This window comes from Lucilia cuprina, chromosome 5 (genome assembly GCF_022045245.1).
Source record: "Lucilia cuprina isolate Lc7/37 chromosome 5, ASM2204524v1, whole genome shotgun sequence".
Lineage (NCBI taxonomy): Eukaryota > Metazoa > Arthropoda > Insecta > Diptera > Calliphoridae > Lucilia > Lucilia cuprina.
Genome location: NC_060953.1, coordinates 57,629,853 through 57,652,456, shown reverse-complemented (window position 1 = coordinate 57,652,456; position 22,604 = coordinate 57,629,853). Strand labels below are relative to the sequence as shown.

Sequence of the window (22,604 nt, the reverse complement as noted above, 5' to 3'; positions counted from 1 at the left end):
GCTATAGCAGAAATCTTAGAAATGGTAAAGATTTATTTTGATTAATATTTTCTTAGGTCAAACTCTTTTGGAAAGAGGTTAGAGAAGATCTTATACCCGTGTCTGTGGGTAAAACCATTTGGGATGAATTACCGGCCGCCAATGTTGATACACAAAAATTAGAACATTTGTTCGAGTCCCGAGCCAAAGATTTAATGACAAAGGTAAGTTTTGACAAAATCTATAGTTTATTATAAAATCTTTAGGTATAAAATGCTAATATAAGGGCTGTGCGATATATGCAAAGAGAGCCCTTCTAACTTAAATGATTTACTAAACTGCTATCTACTAAGTTATCGGCTAAATAATTTAGGACTAGTTTTGGTTTAAAGTTAATTTTATTTTTTTCTAATTACATAAAAATATCGCTTTGGGTTATAGTTTATTTTATTAAAATCTGAATGGAAATACAACATGATTAAAAAGATAAAAGAACATAGAAGCATTTTGGGTTGTAAATTGTTCAAGGTTTTATTAGGCTTGCTTTAGTCGTGACTACCGTTTTTTTTTTCTAAAGTCTTGATTTTAGAATTCGTTTAAGTTAGTCTATAATAGTTTAGTTTATATTCTAATCTATAATCTAACCTATAGACTAGACTATAGTCTAAATAAGGATATAAACTGCAGACCAGACTATACAATATATAATAGACTATATAATAGAGTATAGACTAGACTATAGGATAGACCACAGACTAGACTATAATCTAGTATATAGTCTAGTCTATTTTATTATCTAGCCTATAGACTAGACTATAGTCTAAATTATAGACTATGCTGTAAACTAAATTGTAGACAAGACTGTACAATAGAATATATAATAGACTACAGAATATACTATAGACTAGACTATAGACTAGACTACAGACTAGACTGTTGATTAGACTACAAGCTAGACTATAGACTAGACTATAATCTAGACTGTAGACTTAACTCTAGACTAGACTATACACCAAACAATACATAGAATAAATTATATACTAGATTATAGACTAGACTATAGACTAGACTATAGACTGGATTATAGACTAGAATAGACTAGAATATAGACTAAATTATATACTAGACTATAGACTAGTCTGTAGTCTAGTATCTAATCTATAGTCTAGTCTGTAGTCTAGTCTATAGTCTAGTCTATAGTCTAGTCTATAGTTTAGTCAGTAGTCTAGTTTATAGTCTAGATTATAGTCCATACTGTAGACTAGACTAGTCTATAGTCTAATCTGTGCTGTATAGTCTATTCTACAGCCTATAGTCTATTCTACAGTCTAGTATATAGTCTAGCCTATAGTCTATTCTACAGTCTAGTCTAGCCTATAATTTATTCTAGTCTGTAGTCTAGTCTAAAGCCTACTCTATAGTCTAGTCTATAATCTAGTCGAGAGTCTAGTCTATATTTCAGTCTATAGTCGAGTCTGTAGTCTAGTCCAAAGTCTATTCTATAGTCCAATATATAATCTAGTCTATAGTGTATTCTATAGTCTAGTTTATAATCTAGACTATCGATAGTCTATAGTCTAGTCGATATTCTAGTCTATAGTCTATACCATAGTCTAGTCTATACTCAAGTCTATAGTCTAGTCTATAGTCTAGTCTATAGTCCAGTTTAAAGTCTAGTCTATAGTCAATAGTCTAGTCTTTAATCTAGTCTGTAGTGTATAATGAAGTCTACTTTATAGTCTAAGCTACGGACTAGTCTATAATCCTGTCTGTAATATAGTCTATAGACTAGTATATAGTCTAATCTATAGTCTAGTCTATAGTCTAGTCTATAGTCTATATAGTCTACTATATAGTCTACTATATAGTCTAATCTATAGTCTATTCTATAGTCTATTCTATAGTCTAGTCTATATTCTAGTCTACAGTCTATTCTATAGTCTAGTCCATAGTCTAGTCTATAGTCCATTCTATAATCTAGTCCATAGTCTATTCTATAGTCTTGTCTATTGTCTAGTCTATAGTCTTTAGTCTAGTCTATTATCTAGTCTATAGTTTAGTGTATAGTCTAGTCTATAGTCTAGTCTAGTCTTTAATCTAGTCTATAGTGTATTAGTAGTCTACTTTATAGTCTATGCTACAGACTAGTCTAAAGCCCAGTCTGTAACCTAGTATATTGTCTTGTCTAGTCCATAATATAGTCTGTACTCTAGTATATAGCCTAGTCTATACTTTAGTCTATATTCTAGTTTATATTCTAGTCTATATTCTATTCTAGTTTATGGTCTAGTGTACCTTTTATAAATAGCAAATACTAGACAAAATTAGACCCTTTATTTGATCAAAAACATGTAAACCCCATTAGTTTGGAGTTTTCAATATAGTCCTGTATGACCCCTTATATCGCACAGCCCAATTTTGAAAACATTAATTAAAAGACTTTTAAGAAAACGAAAAACAATGACTAATTTTTATATGTTAATTGTTAACAAATTCGGCTAAAGGTTTTTTTAATTAAAACGTTTAATTACTTTTAAAAATTATAACTGTCAAATACTTTATGTTTTCAAAATATTAATGTATTCTTTCTTTTCTTCTCTGTATTTTTTATTTATATATATATATTTTTTTTATATTTTGTGCCTACCAACGGAATGTTTCTATGTTTAATATTTATTATTATTCTTAAACAAAAAAAACTGAATCTTCTAAAAAATAATAATAAATTGAATATTCTATTTGTTAAATGTTTTTCAAAAAAAAAAAAAAACAAAACTCCTTTAGGAGGTGAGTGCAATTTCAAATTCAAAAAATTCAAATTATAAATTCATAACTTTTGTTAAATTGTTTAAATGTTTTCATTTATTGGTGTTGGTTTTTTATATTATTTATTTAAAAAAATACTTTGCACACACACATATACAAATATATAAACACATAAACTAATTTGCACTTGGTTTTTGGTTTTAAAAAAATTTTTTAAATAAAGTTCAACACTTTAGTTGTTAATAATTGAATATTTTATTTTTGTTGAAATTTATTTTAGTTAAAAATAAACTTTTACAAAAACTTAGTCTTAATTATAAACTATTTAAATAGTTTGTTCGGTTGGCTGTTATTTCAGTTTTAGTATTTTGTTTGAAAAGTAATTTAAACTAGCAGTTATCTAGCAGACCTATTGTAAACTTACACAGGACATACTTACATACCTACATACACATGTATTTGTTGGTTTTGTGTTTTTAATTAAATATTTTTATATGTTATTTTTCTTTCATTCCTCAGTGTATAATTAATTTTTGTTATTTATTATTACATATTTACATTTGTATTTAATCTTAAACTTTATTTATATACATACATATGTTGAAAACGAACTAGTTACCTTAGTCATGTTAATTAACTTGCCATAAGGTAAAAATTGCACTTTTATGGAATTAGTTTGTTTAAATACATAAGTTCATATTGCTTCTCTTTATGTTGGATAGACTTGAATAAAACTATTAGGCTTTAACCATCATTAGACCATTTCCTACATTAAAATAATATCTCAATAAAAACTATAGACTTGTTGAATCATTGTCTGAACAATTACCTTTGACTACAAGGACTATTCTATATTACTGACAATATTATAGTGTAGACGATAAGTCAACTGGAAAGATTATAGTTGAGATTATCAATAATATATACTATCAGTCTAAAATATAGACTAAAGTCTAAATTATAAACTCGAATTAACTTGAGCTAATTTCAAGGACTACAGACAAAACTGTTGTTTATATATAAAGTACCATTCTCTGACTACAGACAAGACTATATTGTCGAGCCCTTTGGTCTTAAAAATACTTGGACTATAATCCTGACAAGATATAGTCTTAATTATAAACTCGACTTAACATGAGCTAATAATCTAGGACTATAGATAAAACTATTGTTTATATGTATAAGTAAGTGCCATTATCTGACTACAGACAAGTCTATATTGTCGAACGCTTTGGTCTTAAGAATACTTAGTACAAATTATAGACAAAACTATAATCCTGACAAGATATAGTCTACATTATAAACTCGACTTAACTTGAGCTATTTTCTAGGACTATAGACAAAACTATTGTTTATATATAAAGTACCATTATCTGACTACAGACAAGACTATATTGTCGAGTTCTTTGGTCTTAAGGATACTTGGACCCAAGACTATAGTCCAAATTATAAACAAAACTAAAATTATGACAAGATGTATTAAACACTAACGGTAAGACAATAGATAGTGCTACAGTTTCATTTAGATAGGTTAACAATCTGAACTATAAGAAAAAATATATACATACTAAGCCCATAGTTAAGACTTCAGATAAGACTATAGATCTACATATATGTAGACTGTACTAGACGGTGGCTTGACGAGCACTAAAGCCAAGACAATTGTCAAGACTAAAGTTGAGACTTCAGAAAAAACTTTAGAAAAGAATGTTAACAAGCCTATAGTCAATACTATAAACAAGATTGTAGATTGAACTATAGTCAAGGACAGACAGAACTAGATCATAGTCTACAGGCAAGACTTTGGTCTGAGCTACAAACAACATTATAGAAAAAAAAAACAGTAAATAAGTCAATAGTCAAGACATTATTCAATTGACAATTGGTCAAGAAGAAGTTTGTCCACCGATCAGTAATCAATATAGAATACAATGACTCGAAATTTTGTATTCGATTTTAAAATGATATATTATGATTGACGTCTGTACTTTAAACAAATAATTACTTCATAGAACATGATATATTCATTATCGCTAGTTTGGTAATTCATAGAACATGATATATTCATTATCGCTAGTTTGGTAATAGCTTTTAAATTACATTATAAAGGTCAATAGTTCCTAGCTTGACTTAAAAATCAAATAATCAAGGTGTTGGTTATATAACTCATACAATTTCAGTTATTATTTTAGTTTTCCATATCTGGAAGTTAATTTTTTTTCATTCCTACTTATATACTACAAATACAATATTTTCAACATTTACTCTATAGAACCACATTGTTGCTATATAATGTTTTATGTTATATTATCAATTGCTTTACATCCATCACATTCCTACTCATTATTAAAAAAAACTAAACATTATTATAAAACTACTTTTTCTTAAACCAACTTACAGAAACAACAAGAAATGAATAAAAGCAAAGAAGTTATTGTACTCGATCATAAACGATCGAATGCGATCAATATTGCAATGACAAAATTACCACCACCGCGTGCCATTAAGGCGGCTATTTTGAAAATGGATGCTACTGTTGTGACCCGAGAGGGTATCGATAAGTTGTTGAATATGTTACCCACCGATGAGGAGAAGGGTAAAATACAAGAAGCACAGGTAAGTCGCAATGAAAAACTTTACCAATTTTATAAATATAAAATTTTCAAAATATTTTCTATATTGAAAAACCTTGGATTTGAAATAAATTTTTTTTCTAAATTTTTTGCAGATGGCCAATCCAGAATTACCTTTGGGCAGCGCTGAACAATTCTTATTAACTTTGGCATCAATTTCCGAATTGGCAGCTAGATTAAGATTATGGGCATTCCGTTTAGATTTTGATAATAGTGAGGTAAGAAGAGTTTTTTAATAAAGACTTTCCTTAATTTGATCATTAAAGCGGTTCATGGAATAATTTGTTTTATTTTTTTATAAATTTTCAGAAAGAAATTGCTGAACCATTAATGGACCTAAAACAGGGCATTGAAATACTTAAAAATAATCGTACATTCAAATGTATTTTGTCCACCTTACTATCGGTAGGCATCTTTTTAAATGGTGCTCCCGTTAAGGGCTTTCAAATCGAATACTTATCAAAGGTAATAACAACATTACATCATCCTTAACAAACTGCAAATAACTCATTGTCATTCGCTCTAGGTTCCCGAGGTTAAAGACACCGTGCATAAACATTCTCTACTACATCATCTCTGTCACATGGTCATGGAGTCCGGTAATGAAACTACCGATTTATATTCCGAAATTGGTCCAATTACCAGAGCCTCTAAGGCTGATTTTAATGATTTAGCACATAATCTCTCCCAGTTGGAACATGAATGTAAGGCTTCTTGGGATCGTTTGAAATTAATAGCCAAACACGATTGTCCACCTCAGTTGAAACAGAAATTGGTAGATTTTTTGGCTGATTGTGCTGAGAGAATTATTATTCTACAAGTTGTTCATCGCAGAATTATGAATAGGTAAGTCAGGGTTTTAAAAGGAATTTTATCTTAATATTTATAATGATTTTTTTTATTTGTTATTATAGATATCGCAAATTTTTATTGTGGTTGGGTGTGCCACAACATAGTGTGGCCGATTCTAGACCAAATGAATTCTGTCGCATTGTTTCCGAGTTTGCTTTGGAATATCGCACCACTAGGGAAAGAGTTCAACAGCAAATCGAAAAGAAAGCCAATCATAGAGAAAGAAATAAGACTAGAGGCAAATTGATTGTTGATATTGCCAAATTCAAAACCAAAGAAGATAAACAAGATGCTGAACTAAAGTGAGTAGAACACTAAATCCGGGATTAAAAGACTGATAGACAAGACTGCATAAAAACTTGACTGTAAATAAAATTATAGTCTGGGCTATACATTATAATCCAGACTAGATTATAGTCTGGATTATAGAAAAGACTATTGTCTGGAGTATAGAGAAGACTATTGTCTGGACTATAGACAAAACTATTGTCTGGACTATAGACAATACTATTGTCTGGACTATAGACAAGACTATTGTCTGGACTATAGACAAGACAAGAGTAAAAGATATGATCTAGACTATAGAAAAGGATATAATCTGGACTATAAACAAGACCATACTCCGGACTGTTAACAAGACTGGAGTATAGGCAAGACTATATTCAGGACTTAGACAAGAATATAGACTGAACTATAGACAAGACTATATTCAGGACATAGACAAGAATATAGACTAAACTATACACAAGACAATTGTGTGGACTATAGACAAGACTACTGTCAGGACTATAGAGAACACAATAGACAAGACTACTGTCTGGACTATTGAGAATACTATAGACAAGACTACTGTTTTGACTATAGAGAATACTATAATCTGAACTACTGGTAAACTATAGCTCGGATTATTTACTACACTACAATCTGTACTATAATCAATACTTTAGTCTGTACCTTTGAAAATACTATAGCCTGAACTGATAAGACTATAGTCTGGACTATAGACATAACTGTAGAATAAACTATAGACAAGACTACAGACTGGGCAATAGACAAGACTTTAGTAAAGACTAAAGTCTGAACAATAGACAATTTTTAGTCTACACTAAGAAATGAATATTGTCTGGACTATAAAAAGTCTATAGACAAGACCGTAGACAAGACTATAGTCTGGAGTTCTGATCTATATAAATGAATATAGTTTAGACTATACAAAGGACAAGACCATATTATGGATTATAGACAAGACTGCAGTCTGGACTATAATCTGGATTATAGACAAGATTATAGAAATATTTATGGTCCGAACTATTGACAAGACTAGAATATAGAGCGATTTAAGTCTGCACTAAAGACAAGGCTATAGTTTGGACTTTAAACAATACAATAGTCTTCATTATAAACAAGACTATAGTCTTTACTATAGGCAAGACCATAAACAAGTCTAAAGTCTTCACTATAGACAAGACTTTAGTCGGAACTATATAGAAGAACGATTGTGTCGAATCTTAACTGGACAATAAAGTATTACCAACAGATATAGTGAAATTTTGTAAATGTAAATTCATTTGAAAACTATTAAATTTCCCAACAGATTCCTTTTGGGCACACCTAATGCCGATACACCCGATGGTACTCTAACCTGGCGTCGTCGACGTGCCGAAAATTTACGTTCACCTGTTTTGCGACAAAGCGAAGAGAATTTCACCGATGGTGATGATGAAATCTTAGAGTCTTTAGTTAAAACCGCCACCAAAGCTCCCGGCACTAGAACAACACCCAGAGAACGTAAACGTACTCGTCATGCTGATAGAAAATCATGTAAGTTGTCTTATTATTTTTTATATATTGATTTAACTAAAATATTTTTATATTTGGGTGATGGTTTTTTTAAACGAATATATTTTCATTATTTTTTTTATATTTTATCACTCTTTAGGTTTTAATTTTTTCAATACACAACACTCTCAAGATTAGAACTCAATAAATTAATAAATTAAATATTTCCAATATTTTTACAAAAATTATCAAAATTTACTAGTAAACATGTTAGAAAAAAGTAATTTTTTGTGTTTTTTTAATAATATAATAATCACAGCAGGAAAGTGAAATTTAATAAAAATATTTTTAAATTAAACCCAAAATCAATTTTCTACTGTGATTACTTTTATCTATTTGTCAATTTAACTACAATTTTTAACAATATACCACCCATTATCTCAATATCTGGTTTAGTTTTGAAAACTTATAGTTGAGTTAATGGTGTTTTTATTTTCTTTAAGTATTAATTTATTTAACCTTAATGTTTATAATTTATTTTTAATTTTGTTTTCTATTTTTTTATTTCCTTTTCATTTCACAACATTGGCTTCAATATATCCATTGGTTATTCTAACTGAACTCTCTCTCTCTCTCTTGTCATTCTCTATTTCCTTTCTAATATTTTTTAATATTTCTATGGGGAATTTTAACTTTGCCATAAAAACTAATAAATACTCATATGTGTTCATCATACTCATATGTGTTCCCCTGCCCCCACCCTCCAAAAAAAAAACCAATTGGAAAATTCATTTAACTGAAGTGAAGCGTTCACGTACCCGCGAAGGATTTACAGTTGAAAGAGTTCCATCGCCATAGATTTTGTAGAGTGTGTTGCCATTAAAAGAGCAATATTTTTATACATATTTCGTCTCAATTATTCATAAACACAATTTTATTTTAGTTTTTTAATGGTTAGTGGATTTTGTTTTTTCTATTAAAAGTTTTTTTTCATATGTATTTATTGTTTCTTTTTTTGTTTTAAAGTTTTTTTTATCGTTTTACAAAAAATTTTGCATGAATTGTTTATTGATTTTTTATGTTTTCTTTTTATTTTAAGAAAACTTGTTTTGTTTGTAAGCAAATGTGAAGAAAATTTAATTATTGCATGAAACTTGTTGTAATTTACTAATATTTTTAGATCCATTTTTGAACCGCTACTTTACACAAGATTACAGATTATAGGCATGTTACACTAAACCCAAGACAAGAACATTGTCTCTAATATCGTATCGACTATGGAGCAGAATATAGGTAGTTTTGACTTATGTCTGGACAATAGACAATACTGGCTATAGTTTGTACTATAGGTCTTGATTATAAACCAGAATATAGTCTGGGTTTAAACCAGACTAGAGTCTTACCCTGGACCAGATTTGTAGTCTTGACTATAGACCAGACTATAGTCTTGACTATAGATCAGACTATAGTCTTGATTACAGACCTGACTACAATCTCGACTATAGGCCAGACTATAGTCCTAACTATAAAACAGTCTATAGTTTTAACTTTAGAATAGACTATAGTCTTCACTATAGCTTATACAATAGTCTTGACTATAGACAAGATTGTAGTTTTGACTATAGACCAGATTACTAGACTATAGTCCAAACTATAGACCAGACTATAAACTAGACTATATACTAGACTGTAGACTAGACTGTAGACTAGACCAGAGACTAGACTATAGACTAGACTATAGACTAGACTATAGACTAGACTATAGACTAGACTATAGACTAGACTGTAGACTAGACTATAGACTAGACTATAGACTAGACTATAGACTAGACTATAGACTAGACTATAGACTAGACTATAGACTAGACTATAGACTAGACTATAGACTAGACTATAGACTAGACTATAGACTAGACTATAGACTAGGCTATAGCTTAGACTATAGACTATAATTACTGCAAACTTGATTATTGTGTAGACCAGATTAAAGTCTCTACCTAAAGTAGATAATATGTACGACAGATTATAGATTATTGTCTGGACTTAGGGCTTTTCAAATGCATGTTCTAATAACATTTTTCTTAAATATTTTATACAAAATAAATTAAGAATTTTTTATAACAATTTGCACATTTCTGTTATATATATTTTAAGTTTTTATTACAAAACAATTTTATTTATAACTTCATCTTCTATTCCATTCTAGTGCGTCGTACTCTTAAGAACGGTTTAACCGAAGAAGAAAAACTACAAGTAGCAGCTTTAATAAAAACCTATTAAGAATTTATATTACAAATTGACTGATTAAAAAAAAAAAAATTGCTAAATATTTATTAAAAGCAACTGAATGCTAAAATCAACAGCAGACTGAACACGGAAAATGTTTGAAAAGCAAAACAACTACAATTTAAAGAAGATCTCAAGCAAATAAGGATTTATATAAAATAAATAAAGGGCCAAATGGTTTCAAAACTACATATATACAAAAGGTGGATACAGGAATTGAAAAGAAAAATAAAACAATAACCAGTTTAAAAATAAACTAGAAAATCGATTAAAATGTAAAACTTTAAAAACAACGATTAAGAAATCTAAAAAAAAAACATCTAAAAAAGTATAAATAATGAAAAAAAAAACACTTCTAATTTTAAATAATTATTCCTAATGAGATTTTATTATTTTCAATTTTTATGTTTTGTTTTTAGTTCTTTTTTATTAAAATTCAAAAATTTTACTTAAGTATTTTAATTGATAAGTAATTTTGTTAAAAATTTAAAATATTAAGGAATTATATATATTTATAAATATATACAAATTAATTTGTTTTGTTGTGTTTTTATTTAATTTTTTTAATAAATTTTTTATTTTCTTTATTTCTTAAACCAAAAATATTATAAAAAAATACTAAAGTAAAAAGCCTTATTATATTTATAATAATATAAAAAATTATAATTTAGTTTTACATTTATTTTTAATTATACTGTAAATTAAAATAATTTAAACAAAAACTATTTACTACTTTATAGAAATTATATCAAAAAATTCAATAATTAAACGAAAACTTATAACTATTTAAATAAATATAAAAATTATTTAAAATAAATTTATTTTTTTAAAAGTTTAATTTAGGTAAAAAAGGTTTTTAGAAACCATTTGTACAGGGTTGTTGAACATAATCCAAACAGAAGCCACGATTATCGATATCGGTGGGTGCCTCGATGCCATCGGTATGGAAGTATAAACGAAAGGGTCGTACACTGGCTGAAATAATAAATAAATTTCAAACAAGATAATTTTATAACCGTTTTTGGTATAAACAAATCTAGCTTAACTCTAGTTCTAGTTATGTCCTAATTCAGTTCTAGTTTAGCTCAGCTGTAGTTCTAGTTCAGATCTAGTTCTAGTTCAGATCTAGTTAGGGATGCCAAACGGGAATTCCCGACCCCGAAAATCCCGGATTTTCGGGATTTGAATGTACCGAAAACCGCGAATTTTAAAAATGAAATCTAGTTCAGTTCAGTTCAAGTTCAGTTTTAGTTTAGTTCTAGTTCAGTTCTAGTTCAGTTCTAGTTCAGTTCTAGTTCGGTTCTAGTTCAGTTCTAGTTCAGTTCTAGTTCAGTTCTAGTTCAGTTCTAGTTCAGTTCTAGTTCAGTTCTAGTTCAGTTCTAGTTCAGTTCTAGTTCAGTTCTAGTTCAGTTCTAGTTCAGTTCTAGTTCAGTTCTAGTTCAGTTCTAGTTCAGTTCTAGTTCAGTTCTAGTTCTGTTCTAGTTCAGTTCTAGTTCAGTGTAGTTCAGTTCTAGTTCAGTTCTAGTTCAGTGTAGTTCAGTTCTAGTTCAGTTCTAGTTCTAATTTCTAATTTAGTTCTAGTTAAATTTAAGTTCACTTCTAGTTTAGTGTAGTTCAGTTTAGTTCAATTAATTTCTTTATAAGATATCGATAAAATAAAGCACCACAATGAAACAACAACCACCATGTAGATATAAGCAACATTTTTTATTTTCCAGCAGCCGAAATCTAGATTTATACTATTAAAAGGACTTTTGTATCACAATTACTTTAGCCAAGACACTTATCATTTAATACTAAATAATTTAAACCCCAAAAATGCAACACTGTCTACAATAGCAAACAAAATTGTGTTGTTATCTACTTCAGTTCTTTTCTATCCTTACTAAATGGCGATTGTGTTAGTAGTACGCTGTTACAAATTAAATAATTTCTTTATTAAAAGGTATATTTTTTTAAATAAAAGTGTATAAAACTATTAATAAAAGCCTGTAGTGTGTGTGTATGTAGAAATGCTTATGGAAAGTGAGAAAAAAAAAGTGAAAATTTTGTGTAAAGTTTGGCTCCAAATGTGAGAAATTAAATTGGCAAATTTTCTTTTTTAGTGGTGTGTGTTTTTTGTTTATCACTAGTGATGTGTTATAGTAAAATTAGTCGATAGCTGATGATAAATACAGGAAGAAGTTGTTTAACTAAAGAAATATTAATGATAATTAAAAATTTGAAAGTGAAGTAAAAATGTGTACATAATAAAGTATGTATGTATGCAATTAAGAAATCATTTAAATATGTATTTTAAAATTGACAATATAAATTTTAAAATTATATCCAAATAATTTAAATCAATTACTTAATACACACCCCATTAATAGTAAAGAAATAATTAAATCAGCAGGTATGTCAAATATAATTAAATTCATAATTTAACATAATTTTGTATATACATAATTAATAAATAAATAATTAATATGTCTATATTGCAAACAAATGGAATACGATTTTGAGTTAAATTACTTTTACTCAAATTTAGGATTCGGTTGGTGGCAAATATAAGTAACCACAAATTTTTACTATTTTTTCAATTGGAGCGGTTTCAAAGGCTATGCAGTCGTATTTAGGTTTTTTCACTAATTTTTTGTTGTAGAGTGATCTTTCACTGTTATCTTAATTGCAGCGTAATCTTAAAATCAGTAGCAGACAAACTAACCTTCTTCATACAAAACTGATTTTTGCTGGGAAATATAAGTGATCACAGATTTTCATAATTTTATCGGTTGGGTCGTTATTTATGGATCAACAGCCGATTTAATTTCTGTCTATTTCAGTCTAGATCAATTCTAGTTCAGTTCTAGTTCTAGTTCAGTTCTAGTTCAGTTCTAGTTCAGTTCTAGTTCAGTTCTAGTTCAGTTCTAGTTCAGTTCTAGTTCAGTTCTAATTCAGTTCTAGTTCAATTCTAGTTCAGTTCTAGTTCAGTTCTAGTTCAGTTCTAGTTCAGTTCTAGTTCAGTTCAAGTTCAGTTCTAGTTCAGTTCTAGTTCAGTTCTAGTTCAGTTCTAAGTCAGTTCTAGTTCAGTTCTGGTTCAGTTCTATTTCTTATTTCGTTATATTTAAGTTCACAAATCAAAACTGGGGTTAGTGTTCAGAACTTTCCAATATTCGAAAAATAATGCCCCATTTTATGGCAGTTCTGAAAATCATTGATGCTTGTCTTCGCTAATTTTAACAACAAAATATACTCAGTTGTGTATTAAAAAATTAAAATACCACCATTAAACAATAACCCGTTTCCAGATATTTACAAAATATTCCATTTGCCATTGAAGTGCCTTTGCTTTCATATGTGCATTAGCCAAGACACCATACATTTAGCACGAATTAATTTAAGCCCCAAAAATGCAACACTGGCTACAATAAGAAATAATATTTTTTCACTATTTACTTCAGTTTTTCTCCATTCTTGTTAAGTGGCGCTTGTGTTTGGAGTAAGTGGTTGCAAATTAATTAATTTCTATATTAAAAATATATATTTTTTAAATAAAAGTGCATAAAACTAGTAATGAAAGTGTGTAGTGCGTGAGTATGTAAAAATATTTATAGAAAGTAAGAAATTAAAAGAGAAATTTTTGTGTAAAATTTGGCCGAAAATGTGAGGAAAGAAATTAGCAAATTTTCTTTTTGTTATTAGTGGTGTGTGTTTTTTGTTTATCACTAGTGATGTGTTAAATTAATATTAGTCGATTGCTATCGATAATGAATGAAAAAAGGTGTTAAATTGAAAAAATATGTTAATAGAAATAAAAAATTCTAAAATATATACAGAAAAAGTAGTTATGTGTGTAGTTAAATATAAATTAAATGCAAATAAAAATCTATTAATATACACATTTAAAATGCACTATATAAATAATAAAATTAAAACCCATTAATACATTTATGTACATATGCCATATTAATGGTAAAATAAACCAATCTAATAAATAATAAAGGAATAATTATTCAGCAGGTATGTCAAATATATAAAAAATTAATAAATTAACATATTTATTTACATACATACATACTCATAATTAGAATCCCTAATATCGGGTGTTCAATTATTCCCAGTTCGAAATGTTTAGTTCTCTATAGTATTTTTGCTAACATTGTGCCCTTGAGCCCTTTATCATATAAAAACAGATTCTCTCAGAAAAACGAGTGATCACAGATTTTCATTATTTTCTCAATTGGAGCGTTATTTAAGGAACTACAGCCGATTTTAGATTTTTCATAAAAAGTTGATTTTTGGTGGTAAATATGAGTGATTAAAAATTTTCACTATTTTCTAAATTGGAGCGTTATTTAAGGATCTACAGCCTATTTTAGATTTTTCATAAAAAAGTTGATTTTTGGTGGGAAATATGTGTTCACAGATTTTTACTACTTTCTCAATTGGAGTGTTATTTAAAAATCTACAGCCGATTTGAGATTTTTTCATAAAAAAGTTGATTTTTGGTGGGAAATATGAGTGATCACAGATTTTCACTATTCTCCCAATTGGAGCGTTATTTAATGAATTACAGACAATTTTAGATTTACCACAAAAAAGTTGATTTTTGTTGGGAAATATGACTGATCACAGATTTTCACTATTTAATGAATTACAGACAATTTTAGATTTACCACAAAAAAGTTGATTTTTGTTGGGAAATATGACTGATCACAGATTTTCACTATTTTCTTAATTAGAGCGTTATTTAAGGAACTACAGCCGATTTTAGATTTTTCATAAAAAAGTTGACTTTTGGAAATATGACTGATCACAGATTTTCACTATTTTCTCGATTAGAGCGTTATTTAAGGAGATACAGCTGATTTTAGATTTTTCATAAAAAAGTTGATGGAAATATGAGTGATCACAGATTTTCAATATTTCCCCAATTGGAGCGTTATTTAAGGAATTACAGACGATTTTAGATTTTCCACAAAAAATTGATTTTTGTTGGGAAATATGACTGATCACAGATTTTCATTATTTTCTTAATTAGAGCGTTATTTAAGGAACTACAGCCGATTTTAGATTTTTCATAAAAAAGTTGACTTTTGGTGGTAAATATGAGTGATCACAGATTTTCACTATTTTCCCAATTGAAGAGTTATTTAAGGATCTACAGCCGATTTTAGACTTTTCATAAAAAAGTTGATTTTTGGTGGGAAATATGAGTGATCACAGATTTTCACTATTTTCCCAATTGGAGCGGTATATAAGAAATTACAGACGATTTTAGATTTTCCATAAAGAAGTTGATGTTTGGTGGGAAATATGAGTGATCACAGATTTTCACTGTTTTCTCCATTGGAGCGTTATTTAAGGAGCTACAGCTGATTTTAGACTTTTCATAAAAAAGTTGATTTTTGGTGGGAAATATAAGTGATCACAGATTTTCGCTATTTTCCCAATTGGAGCGTTATTTAAGGAACTACAGCTGATTTTAGATTTTCCATAAAAAAGTTGATTTTTTGTGGGAAATATGAGTGATCACAGATTTTCACTATTTTCCCAATTGGAGCGGTATATAAGGAATTACAGACGATTTTAGATTTTCCATAAAAAGTTAATTTTTGGTGGGAAATATGAGTGATCACAGATTTTCACTATTTTCTCAATTGGAGCGTTATTTAAGGATCTACAGCAGATTTTAGATTTTTCATAAAAAAGTTGATTTGATGGGAAATATGGGTGATCACAGATTTTCAATATTTTCCCAATTGAAGCGTTATTTAAGAATCTACAGCCGATTTTAGATTTTTCATAAAAAAGTTGATTTTTGGTTGGAAATATGAGTGATCATAGATTTTCACTATTTCCTCAATTAGAGCGTTATTTAGGGATCTACAGCATATTTTAGATTTTTCATAAAAAGTTGATTTGATGGAAAATATGGGTGATCACAGATTTTCACTATTTTCCCAATTGAAGAGTTATTTAAGGATATACAGCCGATTTTAGATTTTTCATAAAAAAGTTGATTTTTGGTGGGAAATATGAGTGATCACAGATTTTCTCTATTTTCCCAATTGGAGCGTTATTTAGGGATTTATAGACGATTTTAGATTTTCCATAAAAAAGTTGATTTTTGGTGGGGAAATATGAGTGATCACAGATTTTCACGATTTTCCCAATTGAAGCGTTATTTAAGGATCTACAGCAGATTTTAGATTTTTCATAAAAATGTTGATTTTTGATGGGAAATATTACTGATCACAGATTTTCACTATTTTCCCAATTGGAGCGTTATTTAAGGAACTTCAGCTGATTTTCCATAAAAAAGTTGATTTTTGGTGGGAAATATGAGTGATCACAGATTTTCACTATTTTCCCAATTGAAGCGTTATTTAAGGAATTACAGACGATTTTAGATTTTCCATAAAAAAGTTGATTTTTGGTAGGAAATATAAGTGATCACAAATTTTCACTATTTTCTCAATTAGAGCGTTAGTTAAGGATCTACAGCTGACTTTAGATTTTCCATAAAAAAATTGATTTTTTGTGGGAAATATGAGTGATCACAGATTGTCACTACTTTCTCAATTGGAGCGTTATTTAAGGAACTACAGCCAATTTTTTCATAAAAAGTTGATTTTTGGTGGGAAATATGAGTGATCACAGATTTTCACTATTTTCCCAATTGGACCGTTATTTAAGGAAATACAGACGATTTTAGATTTTCCATAAAAAAGTTGATTTTTGGTGGGAAATATGAGTGATCACAGATTTTCACTATTTTCCCAATTGGAGCGTTATTAAAGGAATTACAGACGATTTTAGATTTTCCATAAAAAGTTGATTTTTGGTGGGAAATATGAGTGATCACAGATTTTCACTATTTTCTCAATTGGAGCGTTATTTAAGGATCTACAGACAATTTTCGATTTCTCATAAAAAAGTTGATTTTTGGTGGGAAATATGAGTGATCATAGATTTTCACTATTTTCTCAATTGGAGCGTTTTTTAAAGATCTACAGCAAATTCTTTTTCATAAAAAAGTTAATCTTTGGTGGGAAATATAGGTGATCACAGATTTTCACTATTTTCTCAATTGGAGCGTTATTTAGTGATCTACAGTCGATTTTAGATTTTTCATAAAAGTTGATTTTTGGTGGGAAATATAGGTGATCACAGATTTTCATTGTTTTCTCAATTGGAGCGTTATTTAAGGATCTACAGCCGATTTTAGATTTTTCATAATAAAGTTGATTTTTGTTTGAAAATATATGTTATCGCAGATTATTACTATTTTAGATTTTCCTTAAAAAAGTTGATTTTTGGTTGGAAATATGAGTGATCACAGATTTCCACTATTTTCTCAATTGGAACGTTATTTAAGGATCTACAGCCGATTTTAGATTTTTCATAAAAAAGATGATTTTTGGTGGGAAATATGAGTGATCACAGATTTTTACTATTTTGTCAATTGGAGCGTTATTTAAGAATCTACAACCGATTTTATATTTTTCATATGATCACAGATTTTCACTATTTTCTCAATTAGAGCGTTATTTAAGGATCTACAGCCGATTTTAGATTTTTCAAAAAAGTTGATTTTTGGTGGGAAATATGACTGGTCACAGATATTCACTATTTTCTCAATTAGAGCGTTATTTAAGGATCTACAGCCGATTTTAGATTTTTCATAAAAAAGTTGATTTTTGTTGGAAAATATATGTGATCACAGATTTTTATTATTTTCTCAATTGGAGCGTTATTTAACGATCTACAGACGATTTTCGACTTTTCATAAAAAAGTTGATTTTTGGTGGGTAATATGAGTGATCACAGATTTTCACTGTTTTCTCAAATGGAGCGTTATTTAAGGATCTACAGCAAATTCTCGATTTTTCATAATAAAGTTGATTTTTGGTGGGAAATATAGGTGATCACAGATCTTCACTATTTTCTTAATTGGAGCGTTATTTAAGGATCTACAGCCGATTTTAGATTTTACACAAAAATTTACACAAATTTTTAATATTTTCTTAATTGCAGCGTTATTTAAGATTCTACAGCCGATTTTAGATTTTTTGCAAAAAAAAAAAAGTTGGCTTTCGGTGGGATATACTGTGAGTGTTCACAATTTGTTAATATATTCTCAATTAAATCGGCTGTAGATCCGATTTTAAATTTTTCATATAAAGGTTGATTTTTAGTGGAAAAAATGAATGATCTTATTTTTTACTCACTTTGTACTGTTTTCTGAACCATTCCAACTTCTGCACTAAACGTACCACCACAAACACGATCCTCGCAAGCACTCAACGGTGGTATACGATCTGCCGAACGCATACAACCAATCAAGAGCCAATCTTGTATGCAAGTATTTTGTGTTACTTGTGTGCCTCCGCCAACCATTGTACCAACCGGATTGTTAGTATTACCCGATATTGTAAATGATCTTGAACGATTGTTTTCTGAAAAAAAAAATAATTTCATTTAAAACTACACAACTTTTTCACACAACAAAAAATTCATACTTACCCAAATCGGGACAGGCATTATATTGTATACCACAGAAATTTCTCTCCGTACGTATACAAATACTATAATCTTGATTTGATAATTGTCTACCCGAGGCGGTATTAAAATTAAAACTACGTACACGACCACTTATGCCGGTATAATACTGTAGGCAACCTTGATCTGCTTGACTTATACTGCCGCAATGTATTTGTGAGACGCGTATGCGCCAAATGCGAGGAAATGTATTGCTTGTTATGACCGATATAACAATTGGATTACTTTGACCCAAGCCGGCATCTATATACACTACAAAAAGAGAAAATTTTAATTAATATAGAAATTTGTTTAATATATTTACTAAAACTTACTATGATCACCGGAAGAGGTGCCACATATATTGGGTACTGGACTGCTGCCAGATATTAGTAATTGATCTTGATTACACAAATGATTGGCTGCTTCCGGAGGGGCTATAGAAAACATTTCTAAATCCAATCTTAAGAAAAAAACGTATAAATATTTCAAGAGTTTTTTAAACTAAATAAGTAAATAATTTAACTTACCTATATTGACATATATCTGGATGTACTTTATGTACTGTTACCTGACAACTACCAGTACCATCGTACGTATCCGGATGATTGGGATTTACAAAATAAGTGTTATTTTCTCGTATCATGCCACCACATGTTTGTAAAACTATAAGAATTTTAAATGTTAACTGTAATTGGTTATCGATTTTTTTCAAAAGACTTACAAACACAACATATTCCATAACCACCGCCACACTGACCAGCCGGTATACCACCTCGTATTGCACAATCTTTATTGGGTAAACAATTCCCCACTTCTCCTGACGGTGCTGTACATTGAGCCGGTCCAATGGGAACTATATTAAATAGGGGAAGAACTGAGAAAAATAGTATGAGTTAAAATTTACTAGAGTTTTCTTAGAAAATGATGTATTATGTTTTCATGGAAAATATCGAAGCAAATATTAGTGAGAAAGAGGAAGCTTTATACAAATTTTGTTGGTAGTAGTGGTTCTAGTTTCCCAGAAATTGGACTTGTATGAGAAGTTTAAAATTAACGTTTAATTATCGTTTAAAAAGAACGGAATTAATCTTGAACAAATTTGATGAGATCCTATCTATAGCAACTCGTACAGTAAATCGAGAGAAATTATTAATGACACCAAATGGAAATATCTCAGTGACCCCGTCCTAAGAACCTTGTCAAGGAATATGCAGTTAGAGTTTTTGTGCAGAGACTTCATGCAGTCTGTAATGACATAATATCTCTGTAATTGAGGCTACTAAGTATCCATAGAAAGACCTTCATGGGAGTCATACTTGTGGTCTTGGTCTCTAAATAATTCTCAAGCTAGAAATTAACCAAACTTTCCATATAAAGTCCTAAATCTCTCCGGGAATTTGCCGACATGGTATAAAACAAAGCAAAGATTATATAATGGACGTAATAGTATCGAAGAGATCTGCTTAAAGACCAGTGTTGTTATGTAGCGTTTTTGGTAGAAAAGGTTATGAAATTCAGAGAGCGAAAAGGAGACAGAGATCCAGATTTCCTAGAGGTGGAAAAACATTCACTTATAAGTATCATTCACGAATTAGTTTAGCTCTTTGTGATCTTCTGGGATTTGTATGATTTGAATGGCGAATCCATGAGGAGTTGTGAACATTGTAATCACCTGTAACTACAATTTCTATGTTCGTAAAACTCTCATGCATTAAATCGAAAAAGGTGTCGAAGCTTGATATGGTGGTATTTCTTTCCGTATTCGGTCTTCTAAAAAGAACAATAGATTGCACATAACTCAAATACAATATCATGCGAGCCTAATGATTGCCTAAACTGGAACAGAATTTCATTACGCACTACAGTCTCCTGAATTTTAACTAACTTTTACAATTTTTATGTTTAAAAAAGGAACATTTTAAGTTAACCGATTATTATATCCGTTAGTAATAATTGACTTTGATTTCCATTAGATTTTTTTTATTACAGAGGATCTTGACAACACAGCATTACTTTAAACTTCATTAATAATTTCGCAATATATTTCCGTTTCATTCATTTATTTAGTTTTATTATGTAATATTTTAAAGAAATTATTTTAATTTCCTAAAACCTTTCACATACATCTACTGTCACGAGCAGAAGGCGGTACTGATGGCATTTTCCATTTAGAGCCAAATAGAAAATCTTTCCAAGAAGTATTTTCCACTTTTGAAGCCACCACACTAAACACAAATATCGCTATATAAACAAAAGCTACATCCGATTTCCAAGATCGAACAAACATCCAATAAAGGATATGCATATTGTTAATAACAAAGTGACAATATCGTTTAAATAACACAATTGTTTTTTCCCGATTTGAAGTTAACGGTTGTGAATAACGCGAAAAACTGTTAAGCTTGCGCTTTAAAGTAAAATTATTTATATGAAATTATTAACGAAAAGTTTAATGACCGAAATTAAACGAAAATGAAAAAAAAACACACTTTTGTTTTAAAAATATTTCCAATGAACATTTTATAATATTTTTAATTCATGCTGCTTTAGATTTTCATTTCGAGTTGTTGACAATATGTGTTTGCAGCAATTAGTTAAGCCAGCAATGCAAAACAATTAAATGCGTGAAATGTGTTGGCGGCGCTACATATTCTCACTCACAATTGGGAATTTTAAATAAAAATATATTTTTCTTTTTGTGGCTTTATTTGTTGTGATTTTAAGTGTGACAGTAAAAAGTCATGTGAGACAAGTGTTAAGAGAAGTTTTAGCATTGGTAGTGACATTTATTTTTAATGTTTAAAATGTAATTTTAAAAGTAATTTAACAAAAGCAGAATTTTTTCTCTCTGAAAAAGGCAGACTTTTAAGGTTTTATAATTTTTATGTTAAATCTTTTTTCTGTTTTTTTTTTTTTTTTTTTTTGGTAAAATAAGTCTATGTTGACAACTTCCTGGTACTAATAATTTGGTGGAGTTTTAAATTGCATTTACACATTTGTTTGATTTTTGCGGCTTTTATTTTTTTGTTGGTGTATTTGATTTTAAACTAATGCAACAAAACCACAAGTCGCTAGCTAAAAAAAATTATAATATATTTATGTTACTCACAGTGGTTTGGATGAAATAAAACGGGCAAAGAATATAATTTGAAAACAAAGAATATGTAGCTATATAAAGATAGATAGATAGATAGATAGATAGATAGATAGATAGATAGATAGATAGATAGATAGATAGATAAATAGATAGATAGATAGATAGATAGATAGATAGATAGATAGATAGATAGATAGATAGATAGATAGATAGATAGATAGATAGATAGATAGATAGATAGATAGATAGATAGATAGATAGATATATGGGAACGATTCCCAAGATATTTTAGGTATTATTTTAAAGAAAGCATGACAATGACAAAAAAATCTGCTAAACTTTCACTGTTATTTCCGCTTGCTCTCCATTCTTGTCAATTCATTCGTCGAATTTCCAATTCTTTAAATTCCTTTAATGCTATCGTTCAGATATTTTGATTTAAACTTATTAACAAATGTGTTAGTCGAACAGTTCTAGTTCCAGCAAAAAAGATAAATTTTGTGAAAACAAAAAATTTTGAATCAAAGATTAGTCTATATCAAAATGAGATTTTTCCATGAAAACTTTTAAATCACCAGATCAAATCAAAATATGACGAATGACGAAGCACATTACGTTTCACTGTAAACAATTTTTCACCACAACCTACGCAATTAGCCACTCATCCGTTAGAATGAACCACT

General features: G+C 29.1%; 2 protein-coding genes across 10 annotated transcripts in view; one reads left to right on the top strand and one right to left on the bottom strand.

Moving 5' to 3' along the window:
• The window catches only part of LOC111681359 (protein piccolo), a 119,232-nt gene extending 108,721 nt beyond the window's left edge, over nucleotides 1–10,511 (top strand). For 3 of the 9 annotated variants that reach the window (XM_046952141.1, XM_046952143.1, XM_046952144.1), the window contains exons 16-23: nucleotides 57–204; nucleotides 5,144–5,361; nucleotides 5,474–5,596; nucleotides 5,688–5,843; nucleotides 5,905–6,224; nucleotides 6,293–6,532; nucleotides 7,825–8,051; nucleotides 10,216–10,511. In XM_046952141.1, the coding sequence (XP_046808097.1) occupies nucleotides 57–204; nucleotides 5,144–5,361; nucleotides 5,474–5,596; nucleotides 5,688–5,843; nucleotides 5,905–6,224; nucleotides 6,293–6,532; nucleotides 7,825–8,051; nucleotides 10,216–10,289 (1,506 nt within the window). In that variant the 3' untranslated portion in view covers nucleotides 10,290–10,511. Of the gene's footprint in view, nucleotides 1–56; nucleotides 205–5,143; nucleotides 5,362–5,473; nucleotides 5,597–5,687; nucleotides 5,844–5,904; nucleotides 6,225–6,292; nucleotides 6,533–7,824; nucleotides 8,052–8,169; nucleotides 8,290–8,811; nucleotides 8,963–10,215 lie in introns of those variants that run through there. The other 6 variants (XM_046952142.1, XM_046952145.1, XR_006941054.1 and 3 more) reach the window with 5 other exon arrangements.
• A 526-nt stretch (nucleotides 10,512–11,037) lies between these two features.
• LOC111681364 lies at nucleotides 11,038–21,205 on the bottom strand. Its single transcript, XM_023443115.2, has 7 exons — nucleotides 20,949–21,205; nucleotides 19,546–19,698; nucleotides 19,352–19,487; nucleotides 19,157–19,284; nucleotides 18,807–19,094; nucleotides 18,512–18,739; nucleotides 11,038–11,270 (listed from the first exon to the last, which is right to left on the bottom strand). The coding sequence occupies exons 1-7, from the start codon at nucleotides 21,127–21,129 to the stop codon at nucleotides 11,152–11,154; spliced, it is 1,233 nt and encodes a 410-aa protein (XP_023298883.2). The 5' UTR covers nucleotides 21,130–21,205; the 3' UTR covers nucleotides 11,038–11,151.
• Nucleotides 21,206–22,604: the final 1,399 nt, after the last annotated feature.

Excerpts from the sequence above, each read along its gene's own strand:
- LOC111681364 (XM_023443115.2), bottom strand. The coding sequence starts at position 21,129 with ATGCATATCCTTTATTGGATGTTTGTTCGATCTTGGAAATCGGATGTA. Across the intron at positions 18,740-18,806 it reads TAATGCCTGTCCCGATTTGG|AAAACAATCGTTCAAGATCA; the intron begins GTAAGTATGAAT and ends TTTTTTTTTCAG. Across the intron at positions 11,271-18,511 it reads GGTTCAGAAAACAGTACAAA|CCAGTGTACGACCCTTTCGT; the intron begins GTGAGTAAAAAA and ends TTATTATTTCAG.